The sequence below is a fragment of the Camelus bactrianus genome, chromosome 29 (assembly GCF_048773025.1).
Source record: "Camelus bactrianus isolate YW-2024 breed Bactrian camel chromosome 29, ASM4877302v1, whole genome shotgun sequence".
Classification (NCBI taxonomy): Eukaryota; Metazoa; Chordata; class Mammalia; order Artiodactyla; family Camelidae; genus Camelus; species Camelus bactrianus.
In genome coordinates, this window is record NC_133567.1 from 3,287,334 (window position 1) to 3,299,899 (window position 12,566).

A 12,566-nucleotide genomic window follows, 5' to 3' on the forward strand; every position below is an offset into this window, starting at 1 on the left:
TTAATATTTGGGATAATAATTAAAACATGAGAACGTGGGAATACTGCTTCCCTGTACAAAAGCATTTCTTGGAGATTGCAGCTCTAACAATTTCCACCAGGACGACTGTCTACTTTACAGCCACAGGGTTATGCAAAATGCAACTCAAATCATAAAGTGTGACATCACAGAATCAACGTGTTCTTACAAAATTCAGAAGCCTTCAGTGTCACTGGTTACCAGAACTTCTAGACGTGAGTGTCTTAAAAACCTACTAATTTCACAGACCGTTAACACCTTAACATCAGAACAGATCCCTTGCCAATGCAGACTGTCATTACCACTGTCTAGTTTTCTCCATGTTGCGGTAAGTAAAAACATCTAGGTCTAAGCAGTTGTGAAAACTTGAAACTTTCAGTCAAGAGAAAATTGGTTTGATCAGTCTACCTGTTTTCTTGGCAAATATGAAATCAACTCTTTAAGAAAAACCACTGAGTCACAGGAACCCACCGACCAAGAACACCCATCACCCTAACTGCGGCTCCCACAGGGCCTCACACAGGGGGCGGGGCCTGCGGGTGTCTCTGCACAGGAGAACAACTCAGCCTGTGAACTGTTCATTTGCCTTACTGCCTTCACTCAGCAACTCGACATTCAGAGAACTGCTAGGAAACGAATGAAAAATGAGACTCAGATCAGGCGACGAGGTTCAAAGGGCTCTGCTCTGGGGCGGGGGTGCTCCACGCCACGTATGCCCCACTGAAGGCCTGGAGTTCCAGAATAAAGAGGTGATGGAGGTGGGGGATATATACTGACAATACTTAAACTGAAAAGTATTAAAGGAAACAGACTTAAGGTACTAAAATCCAATGCAATAAAATAATCTAAAGCTAAAATTCTTCACTGAGCTCCCTAAGCAAATCTTTTGGACCACGATGTGTTAAAAGTTAATTTAACATTTGGAGCTCTCTAAATGTTAGCAGAGGGTTACTGCAAAATGTATGTGTGGATGGACGGACAGATGGACGGACAGGAGACAGTGTAGATGTGCATAATCTCAAAACATTTACTTACCATTCACTACTTGGCAAAATCAGTTCTCCCAATCTGGTTGGGACAATAGGTATTTTTGTTAAAATACAAGTAAGGAACAAGGAAAGAGAAAAGCATATTTGGAGTGAGAATCCTTTAATAACTATATTCATTTCCAGAGAACAATAAATAGAGAAATGACAAGCAGTACATGTAACAGTAGTATTTTCCTTAGGTACAGAAAGCATCTACTTTAATAACAACTTAACGGGCAAACCCTTTTATCGGGAATCAGCATGGGGAAGAGCTACACAAGAGAAGAAAAGGACACTAAAATGAGAAATTGTTTGTTCCTGACCCTCACTGCTGAGACCCTCACTCCAGGCCGTTGGCCCCCGGGAAGGGAGGCGGGAGACCCCGAGGCTGGAGGCCCGCTCAGCTCCGGGCGGCCGCGGTCTGCGGTTGTTCAGACTGGAGCTGTTTACCGAGGTATTCCCTGAAAGACAGGGACAGCAAGGTGGATTAGAATTTCAACAACACAGAAACTCTTTCAAAACTGAAGCACCACGTATACTATCATTTATACTTACTTTAGTATCTAAAAACCAGTAAAAGAGCCCCAGAAAACGAATCTTGTCCAAACACCAAAAGTACCCGCACCACAGGAATTCTGAACGCTCCGTTTACCGTACACAGACAAGTGTTCTCCGAGCTCCCTGAATCTGTGGTTTGGTGTCTGACATTAACTTGGGGGAGATCCTCAGTCACTGTCGTTTCAAGTGCTGCTTCTGTTCCTTTCTTTCTTTCTCTGATATTCCCACCGCATGTATCTTACTTCTTTCGGAGTTGCCCCACAGTCCTTGGATATTCTGTTCTGGTTTTTTCGGTCTTGTTCTCTTTGCTTTTCAGTTTGGAGGTTTCTACTGAACATCCTCCAGCGCAGGGATTCCCGCCTCAGCTGTGTCCAGTCTACTACCGAGTTACAGTGTTTGACCTCTAACATTTATTTTGGGATCGCTTTCTTACAATTTCTGTCTCTCTGCTTAACCTGCCCGTCGGCTACTGCATCTGTCTACTGTATCCATCAGAGTCCTTAGCATATTAATCATAGCTGTTCCCAGTCTGATAATTCCAACCTTCCTGCCACGGCCGGTTCTGATGTTTACTATGTCTCTTGTTCTTTTTTTTTCCCCTCCTTGGCAATATTTTCTTGACAGCTGGACGTGATGTGCCAGGCAAAAGAAACTGCTGTAAAGAAGCCTTCAGTACGTGGTGGTGAGGCGGGGGGAGAGGAAGCTTTCTGCAGTCCTCGGACTGGCTCCCAGTCCTTATCGAGCCTGTGCCTCAGGACTGTGACCTTCGCAGCTGTCCCTTAGGGTTTTTCTACCCCTTTGGGTGGAACAGGACGGCTAGGGTCAGCTAGAGTTAGTTACTTCCCTTCCCTCAGTTCGAACTCTGATAACCTCTCAGCAGGTTAGGCTCTGGTTACCCAGTTTCCCGAGTGCAGGCCTTGTTGAGAACAAAGGGCTCTGGTTCCCTTCCCCTCCCTGTGCCAGAGCCTGAGGGAATTTTTCTCAGATATTTACGGTGGGAAGCCGGTCTAGGTTCTGGAGGCACATCTCACTATACACTGGGGGCCCTTATGATTGGGTCCCCCTGGAGTTTTTAACTCAGATGTGTGCACGCACCCCGAGCCTCCTGCAATTCACTGATCACTGTGCCGGCCTTCCCATGTGGTGCTGCTTTCGTCACTGGCTTCGCTCTGGGTCCCTGCGCCTGTAAGCCACAACTCCCTGTCTTCATTTGTCTCTCCAGGCTTGGCAGCAGCCGTGTGCCTTGTGTCCTGCCCTCTCTTACAGATCCAAGAAAAGTTGATTTTTTTCAGTTGGTTCAGCTTTTTATTTGTTGTTTGGATGGAGTGATGACTTCCAAGCTCCTTACATGCAGAACTGGAGACCAGAAGTCTCTCCTTTCCTTTTTAAATGCTGGTTCTGCATCAGCAAGTAGTTACAACCAAAATCAATCTGTACAATGCAAAGCGTGTCCCTAAATGGCCACAGTACACACACACCTAGTGACGTAACATGCCGTGTGCGAGAAACGTCCATGCTGCTGCAAGGACTCTCAAGGAGAAAGCTCATATTCTATTAGTTACAAAAATAGTATGTCAGCAAAGACCACATTTAAGGCCTGTTATAGACTCTTTTTTCTTGCATTACATTCAGAATGTAAGATTCTTACGTGCAAAAGAGGAGATAGGGTGCCTGACCTACCTTCTACTATTTAAATCAGTGCCTGGCATATTCCAGGAGCTCAAGAACTGCTGAATGCAAATAGTTGAAAAGTCCTACAGGGAAGTTAGAACCTGAAAAAAAGATACATTTTTCTCCTGCGGAGAAACACTAGGAGAGACAACGCCAGCCGTTAAACCTACCAGTCACCCCAGTCTAAGCGGCTCATTACCAGCAGAACGTCCAAACGAAACGTGCAATTGTTTTAAATTAGGGAAAATTGCCAATATTTTATACTAACCATAAATGGAGTGTAACCTTTAACAACTGCGAACCACCATACTGTGCCTGTAACTTAATGTTGTACATCAACTACATTTCAATGAAAAAGAAAAAATTTTAAATTAGAGTTTGCTTAAAAGACAAGAAAGTTCAACTAACCCCACAGTAGAGAAACAATATTTTAGAAGGCAAGCCCCGTGTTTCAATGATAATGTAGTGGAAAGTGAACTAAATAAGTTTTATTATTAAGTTTGAAAGATCTCCTAGCCTATAAAAGTACTCTTTAGAGAATCATTTCCCCATAAGATATGTAAAAACTAAAATACACCAAATGTGGGCCAGCTGTTCCTCCAACATGAATCCATAATCACCTGTAATGAATCTCAGAACTATTTTTTTTAAACAAAAGCAATTATGCACATTTGAAATACAACAAACCAGGATGTAAGAGGTTTTTGTCTGATTTTGTTTGATAATTAAGAACACCAATTATAAACTGTGGGAAACACCGGCTTCCTCGCTCTCACTTTTGCCCAGATCCAAGCTGTCTCCGGGTTTTAGAGATTCTATCCCCTTCAGCTCCCGGTCCTGCCTCACTAAACGGACGTCCTCCTTATCCACAGCCTGGATCAAATCTGCAGTCTCCTGACTGGCATTTTCCCTCCAGCCTTCCTCCTCCAAATCACAAGCCCCCACTGCCTCTAAAATAGTCCTTCTAAAATGACACATCATTTTTACTATCTGTCTGTAATTTTCCACAATCTCAGGAAAGAGCTGAAACTTCTCAGAACAGCAAAGATGGCTTTTCATGATCTGGCCACTACTTATGTCTCCAGTTTTATTTTTAGCTTCAGAACCAAACTCCAGCTCCGCAAGCGGGTCAGCATCCCTCCAACCTCAATGGGTCTGTACACACAGCTTCCTTCCTGGGGCCACCCCACTCCAGCTCCCCTCCTCCCCTCTCACCGGCCACCTCCTCCTGTCTGTTAACGCCTTCTACATGCCCTCTGCCCAGAGCATTCCCGGGCCTGGACTGGGCCTGCTCCCCACGTGGCCGCACAGCCCTCCCCCAGGACTATGAGGACACACTGCGCGTGCGAGTGGGGCTCCCCCCGGGCGGTGGGGCTCCCCGAGGGTTGCGGGCGTGCCCCACGCTGCCGTGAGACACAGACAAACACCTTTCACGTTTAACCTACTGCTTTTCTGGGTTTCAGTTACGTCAGGAGCTGAACCTACCTCCTAATCATTTCTCTTCTTAAATAAAAATAACAGTGTCCACGTGCACTGGCTTTAATGCAAGTGTCTGTGACGAGGTCAATCCACCTGACACGTTAAATACGCTTCGGTAACAGCTCACTCCCACACTGACGTAAACCCAAACACATGGCAGGACTCAGGTATTTTTCAAACGCTGACGTCCTGAAGCCTTCCTCACGGTTCTGCCTCAACGCGCAGCAGCCAAGGACGTTCCCAAAAGCATAACCTACGAACAGCTTGGTCTGCAGAGCGCTGACCGCTGGCAAGAAACCACTTAGCGGGGAAAAGACAAGGTGAAGTGTTTAACTAGCCAAATGGAAATGAAAATTCTCTGTTTTAAACATTCTGGACCACAACTTATCCTCAAAACTACGCGAGAAATCATTCAGCTGAGAAGCAATACCTGCCGCCTCAGCCGCCGTGGATGAGAGCAACTCCAGCAGCAGTATGTATTCCGTTCTGCAGACAAATCTATACGTTTTTTAATTGATGCAAGGATGGGTCAATACCTGCAAATCAACTCAATGTGACGCGTACACCAGCAAAAGAAAGAACACATTTTCTTTACTACTTAACAATCATCCTTTTTACATGCTTATAATTTATCATACTTGATCTAATTTAACATGACATTATGGCTAAAAAATTTCTAATAGCAATTTTCTCCAAATTAGGAGCTCTATGTTTTTTGTTCTAAAGCTTCAGTTTAATATTTTTCAGAAAACTAAGTCATCCGTTTTGTCACAATATGAAAAATCTATCCCTACAGCCCTAATTTTTTAAAAGTATTTATTTAATATACTAAATCCAAAGTCCTTAAAAAATTTTTATTTCTACAAAGATAAATCAAAAAGGTTAAAGTAAATCATGGTTACCAAATACTGAATAGATGACACGCTACCATGCCACCAGGAGGAACTTCAGAATATAATTTACAGAACAGAGGTCCAAACAACTAACATAGTCTGCTGTCACCCAATAAATAAATTCTGTATAATGGAAATCCCACAGCATTCAGAAAAGAGAGAAAGAGAGAAGTACGAGAAACAGCACTTCAAAGAGACTACAAAAAATTAAAAGGTGGGTTTTTTTTAAACGTATGATGATAAATAATAAAACAGAGGTAACTTCAAATACAGGTCCTTGGGGGAGGAAAAGAGCAGGGCTTTTACCTGCCGAGATAATACACCTCCCCGGCCAGCGCCTCAGCAACGCTGCTTCTCTCCCGGCCACGGCCCGGATGAGGGCCGCGCCACCCGACCCCGCTCACTTGTCTGCAGCACGGCCAGCGCTTGGTAAAGGGCGCAAACTGCTCTGAACATTTCTGAAGATTGCGCTGCCTCCTAACCACTAACGACCCACCCCACCCTCAAACTAAAAGTATGAACCATAAAGGGTTGATTCTTCAGCTATGAGGGAAGCACATGTTCAGCATAAACTGGGCACCTACCCTCCCCAATTTACCAATTCATTTCAACGAATATTGATTTGCTAAATTAGGACAGACAACAGAGGCTTAATCTCACCAATGGGAGGGATGTTGGCAAGGAAACGTGTCCACACATTTAAGAGCAGACAGTCCGGGCCTGAGCCCTGGGCCCTGGGAACAGTCCCACCCACCTCTTCAGCCCTTTCCCTCCATCAACCACCCGCCTCTCAAATCTTCACTTTCTCCCACTTGAGAAAAATCGCAAAACTGTTGTAGGCTGCCAAAAGATGACAAACTGGATATATTTTATTTTAAACGTGTGTAGTAAGAAAAAATGATCTTAAAAAACAACACAGGTGTGTGTGTGTGTGTGTGTGTGTGTGTGTGTGTGTGTGTGTTTATGTGTATCTTTTCTCATGCAGGCAGAACAAAATGAGACAAATGGAAAAAGTAATTATTTTACTGACATGAACGTATAATCACTTTACCAAACATTCACTTATATGCCTGATATGTGAAGAAAACCAGTGTCTGCAGTAATCGAAATGCCTGGTGATTAACCTTCGGAGAGCGTGTCAGTGCTGGGAGACTCCTGTGCGGCACAGCAAACCGCCAGCACTGGCTTCCGCTGAAAAGCACAGTTAGCAGAAATGTTTCTAACAGCTTTGTAACATCTATCATAAAAACACTCTAGAAGAGATCAAAGGTATAAGATCATTTTCAGAAAATCATAACTGAGATGGGATGACCACTCCCTGAAGAGCTAAAAGTAAACTCTCTCTCAACTGAGAAAGCAGCTGGACACAAATGGACTGACAGCACAGTGTCTGAACAAACCTAAAATGTTCCTCATAAGATATTTCTAGGCTTTTTAGCAAGGTAGGAAAAAAATCTTCCAGGAGACTGTCTTCATTTCAGGCATATACGAACACCTAACCCTTAAGTAAAACAGGCAAGAAGCTTCTGGAGGTGGGGACGTACAGGGAGCCGTGCCAGAGCTCCAACGCTGTGTCGCTGTGAGAAACACCATCTGTTAGGAAACCACTGGCCTGGTACTAACACTTTGGTACCTTCATACTGAACTCATTGTTTAAAATATAAGTTAAGGACTGGGGGGGATAAACTTCATTTAACTCATATAAGGGGGTTTACATTTAGGACAGGTACCAACTGCATCACTGCGCAATTCTATTAAAATGTAAATTTAACTAAAATTCAATTAAAGAAATCTGGAAGTGCTATATGTTTATTTAAAATCACATGGAATGTTTTAGTAACATGATTATTAATGCTAAAATGTTTAAACTTACATAAGGGTTTTTGGGTTTTCTTTTTTCTTCAATTCTGTTCATAAGTAACTGTTTTACTCACTGCATTTATGGCTGTGTTCTTACAGAATAACTAAAATATCCTAAGTAGATGTAAACATCAGAGAATAAAGCAGTATCACCCAGACCCTTGGCTTGGGGAGCACCTCTCTGTTACACTATTTACCTACACGTAAAGATCGAGAGGGTAACACTCACAGAACTTACTATTCTGCTTGAACATTGGTTGAAAAAGAATCTGGAAACAAAGAGAAAATTCTACATGAGATCTTCTATCTACAAAATTCAGTGTTTCTTTCCTGAAGTCCTGAGCTGCCCATATGCACATATTGCTGCTTCTGAATTAGAGGCTGATTACATTTAGAATTGTTCTGTAGGAGAAAAATGGTGACATTTTACGATGTTAAATTATAAAGTGTAAACTGAGGGTCTATATAAAAGTTTTCTAGAGTAAGCTGTCATTGGTTATATATGTTGCCAAATGTATGACTATAAACATCCAGCCCAGCTCAAAAAGAAGAGGGACATACCAGGCACTGTGGGGACAGGGAGATCAGAGCCAGGAGGAGGGCTGGGGGTGGGACTGACCAGCTCGAGGTCCCCTGAACTCCGGAGCACCCAGCGTGTGCCCACAGCTGCCTCCCTCTCCAGCAACTCCATTCTGTCCCCCACGTCCGCCTGCATCAGTCAGGGCTACATGCAACCCATGATTCCACATAAACACAGGTTGTCAACACTGCCTACTCTAAGACCTGCAGTTCACAGAAATGATTCTGAAATCAGTCATAAAATCGTGACGGCCGGGCATAGCTCAGTGGTAGAGCGCGTGCTTAGTGTGCACAAGGTCCTGGGTTCAATCCCCAGTACCTCTATTTAAAAAAAAGGAATTAAGTAATATTTTCACATGATATAAAACTCTATAATTCATGTTATACAAACCAGAGATAAATGTATCTGTACGTTACCAGGAAATGGAATATTTAACTCCTTAGAGCAGAATCTAAATCAAAATCCATTGACAACCCAGTTCCATGATTTCGTAAGTATCCAGTGTATACTTAAAATGTTATTTTAAACTTAAAACAGCAATAAAAACATTCCCTACAATAAAAAAGAAATGTTAACTTCACTATCTCCAAAGTTACGATTTAATCTAATCAACAGAAACTTTGGGAATACCACAATATCAAAAATTTAAAACTCATTTATGTAGAAAAGTAAAAGAAAATCAACCACGTGTTGGCAACCTGACAGCAGGGCCTCAGAGCAAAACAGCGACACACAAAACGTGCGGCCGCGCCAGGAAGCGCCGCCGCCGCCGCCCAGGCAGGCTTTTATTCCTCCGTTGCCCGTGGTTGTATTCTAATTATCTTCAACTGATTTATTTTACTGCCGAGCACTGAAGCATACCATTTCTAAAAATTCATTTTAATTAAGTCAAAACACACAGAATGCCAAGAGGAAACCAAGTCAACTGCGCTTTCACGTTCTATTGGGTGTGAAACACCTTGGCCGCCAGCGCTGTGGTTTGGGTGAAAAGCCTCTATTCCAGGGCAGCAGAAAGGCCGCCTTCACCGGCAGGAGTGGTTACAGGCAACCTGGTCACCTGCACAAAGATACTGATGCAAAACCTTTCACATTTGCGGACAGCTCTGCTACTTTCCCAATGGCATTTTATTTGGTCTCATACTTAATCTGATGTTGAAATAAACTGCTATTTTCATTCTCTGGCACATAGAGCCACAGAAATGTACACATCACAACAAAAGCTATAGATCACATGTGAATTCTAATCTTTCATTGTATGAAAACTCCTTTATAAAGAAAGTACAGGAAAATACTGACACTAAGCTTCCCCATTAAAGGAGGTTTATCATAATTAGAACATTAAAGCTAAGATAGCATGATTAGATAACACGATCAGACGGGTCGGGGGGACATTCTCTCATAAGCTAGTCAATGACAAAGAGCAAAAAAGCCAGTTTCTGGCTATAAAGACGTTTACTTTGCCTTTTGTAATCATGTATCAAAAAATTTACCATGAGACTAAATCAAGTTCCTAAATTCAAGGAAGATTTTTCAAATTTTAAATGTTTCATCTTTAATGCATGATCATCTGAACAACAAACAAAAATTCTTAAAAATTTTCTCCACTGGCAAAGGGAAAAGTCCTATTTCACATTCAGCTCTTTTTTCACACTAGAAATACACATTTAATTAATTAATTAATTAATTAATTAATTAATTAATTAAATACATTTTAAAAAGCTAAACCCAACAATAAATTCAAGAGAAAGAACTATTAAAATGAGATTGGTTTTTATTCAGCAACCCAACTTTCAACAAAAGGGAAAAATAAAAATGTTCAACAGAAACTTTAGTAAAAGATCTACCAAATAGAAGCTCACTGATCACAACCGCCTCAAACTCTACTAAATGCCAACATTCTCTAAACTAATTTCATGAAACAGACAGAAACAAACCAAGAGATATAAAATTACTAAGTAATTTATGTTAAAAACTGCAGCTCGGGGTACAGTGAATCAAAGGCAGAACCCAGGGGAGTCTTCCCTACTTTCCTGACAGACAGGAAAGTTTTCCCTTTGCTACACAGGAGATAAAAACCACAACTGAGTGCCTCTGCCTTGATCTCATTCTTCCTGCACTGACAACAGGAAAAAAGTAAGAAGCGTTTTCAGTCCGTTAAGTGCCATGAGCACTGGCTCTGAAACCCAGTCCACGTCCATCTGCTTCTCGGCATCTCAACCTCCATCATTTCAGTCCCAGCCACGGGCCATCCCTCCTCTAGACCACAAGGAGGACCTTCCTGCTCCCACACTCAGCATCCATCCTCCACGGAGCAGCCTACGAGACCCTCCCAAAATATAAACCAGATCCTGTGGCTTCCCTGTTAAAACCTTTACAAGAGCTTTTAACTCATCTTATGAAAGGAAGACTCAAACAACAGCCAGCAAGACCCTCTGCGATCAGACCCGCCAACCTCTCCTCGCCCATCATCCTTCACGTCACTCTCTCACCCTCAGCACTACTGACACACTGGGCAGGACGGTTCTGCTGAGGGGGGCTGTCTGCGCCCTGCAGGATGCCCAGCAGCATCCCTGGCCTCTCCCACCAGGTGCCAGGAGCACCACCCCCCCAGCTGTCACATCAAATACATCTCCAAACAGACAATGCTTTCAAAGAGCCAGGCTCATCCCTGCTTCCTGGCCTCTCCCCTCCCACCCCCTCCACCCCCTCCACCCGAAATGCTGATCCCCAAACCTGAGCTGCAGGGCTGGTTCCTTATTGTCGCTGCCTCTGCTGAGCCGCTGCAGCCAAATGGCGAGGCCACCTCTGATCACCCACTCCCACCGCGCCCATCACCCAGCGCCTGGCGGACAGGCTACAAACTAAGTGCCCAAAGAGCAGGTGCCGAGGGAACGTGTCAGCATTCAAGAGAAAAGGACTGAAGGGGCAAGGCGCCAACATTCAACAACACATGATGCTCAGCAGCCAGGACGCCCGGGTCCTCTCCTACGCCGGACTTCGCGCATCTTTCCAACGCACGCATTCAGATGAGCCGTCAGTTCTTTCCTCTGGAACTACTGGCAGGATTACTGTCAGTTACAGGCAGGGTATGTCTGTTCACTGTGCCTTAACAGAAACAGTCCCGCACCAGAGCATCTTCCAAAGGGTGGGAACAGAGGCACTTGAGCTGTTCAGGAAAGAGCTGAAAGCAATGAACTTCCAACCTACTGCTAAAACAGCCGTGACACAGAGTCCTGGGTGGTTCGCTCACGTCCACCAGTGGCCCACCCGTGTATCTAAGCAGTCACTCTTAACTTACCTTGTTTTAAGTGGGCACAAAAAGGTCCATCATTTTGATTTAAAAAATAAAAACAAGAAGAAGACATGACTTTGGTTGCTATGTCAACAGCAAAAGGCTAAAACAAATGAAATGTGAGAGCTGGACCTTAACCGAGCTTTTAGCATCTTCATGTGAGCTGGTAAAAATCCACTCAGGTAACGCATAAGCTGAATCGTTAAACCGTGCAAAACTGCGGAGTCTCTGATCCACAGTCCAGCTGACTCCCATCCAGCCCCAAACAACGGAGCCGCTCACGTCACCAGGTCCTCTTAGTTACTTTTGGAGCCGCTTTCCATAGCAGCGCTTTGAATGCACATTTCTCCAGAACAGGAGTGCAGCTGTTTCTTCTGAGTGATCATGCCATGTTCTGAATGGCTACAATATATTTCTAGATAGTCATCAAAATCACTGCTTTGAAAACCACCACCCATCCGAGCATTTATTTCCATGAAAACCTCCGGGCAGCGGGGCATCGCGGGCACCTACCAGTTGTGCACCATGAGCTTCTGCACGGCCAGGAGCGCGTTGTAGCGGACCTGCTGGTCCTCGTGGTGCATGTGGTTCATCACCAGCTGCTTCCCGCCCAGCAGCTCGATGACCCTGCAGAACAGAAGCCACATGGGGAAGACACCGCAGTTACTTTCAGAGTCGGCAGAAAGCCCAAATTCCAAAGCACCAAGGGGTTTTAAAAAGTTGCAATACAGGTAAGTAAACCGACACGCGTCTTTTTTTAAATATAATTTTCCCCAAATCACAGATTTAAAGTATTCATGTATTTTCTCTTGAATTCCTAATGATAAAGCCAACTGTTATTCCCAATCCTAGTCCAGGCAAATATCAGTAACCTGCACTGTGGTGGTGTTCTAGAATACAGTGTCCTAGGCAGCTGAGTATTAATATCTTTATTACCAGTATTTCTTGCTTGCTTAAAAGTCCATATACTGAACATCACATAACATCTGAAATAATACCAGATCACCGATATTAAGCCTGGCAGCTGCCACGCCGTGAGATAGATGTGGGCTCAGATGCAGACAGCAGGGAACACGGGGTTAAAAAGCACCCAGTAGGAGTCCTGTTAATTTCCTGACAAAAGCTTGATTTTTTAAGACATCGGCCCTTTCCTGTGATGACGGACTATGCCACACGACCTCCTGGGC

General features: G+C 43.9%; 1 protein-coding gene across 2 annotated transcripts in view; it reads right to left on the reverse strand.

The window, feature by feature from the left end:
- Positions 1 to 1,150: 1,150 nt before the first annotated feature.
- ATP6V1H (ATPase H+ transporting V1 subunit H) overlaps positions 1,151 to 12,566 on the reverse strand; it is a 51,766-nt gene continuing 40,350 nt past the window's right edge. For both annotated transcript variants that reach the window (XM_074355079.1, XM_074355080.1), the window contains 2 exons: positions 11,893 to 12,006; positions 1,151 to 1,507 (listed from right to left, as the gene is read on the reverse strand). In XM_074355079.1, coding sequence (XP_074211180.1) covers positions 1,447 to 1,507; positions 11,893 to 12,006 — 175 coding nt within the window. In that variant the 3' untranslated portion in view covers positions 1,151 to 1,446. The remainder of the gene's footprint in view (positions 1,508 to 11,892; positions 12,007 to 12,566) is intronic.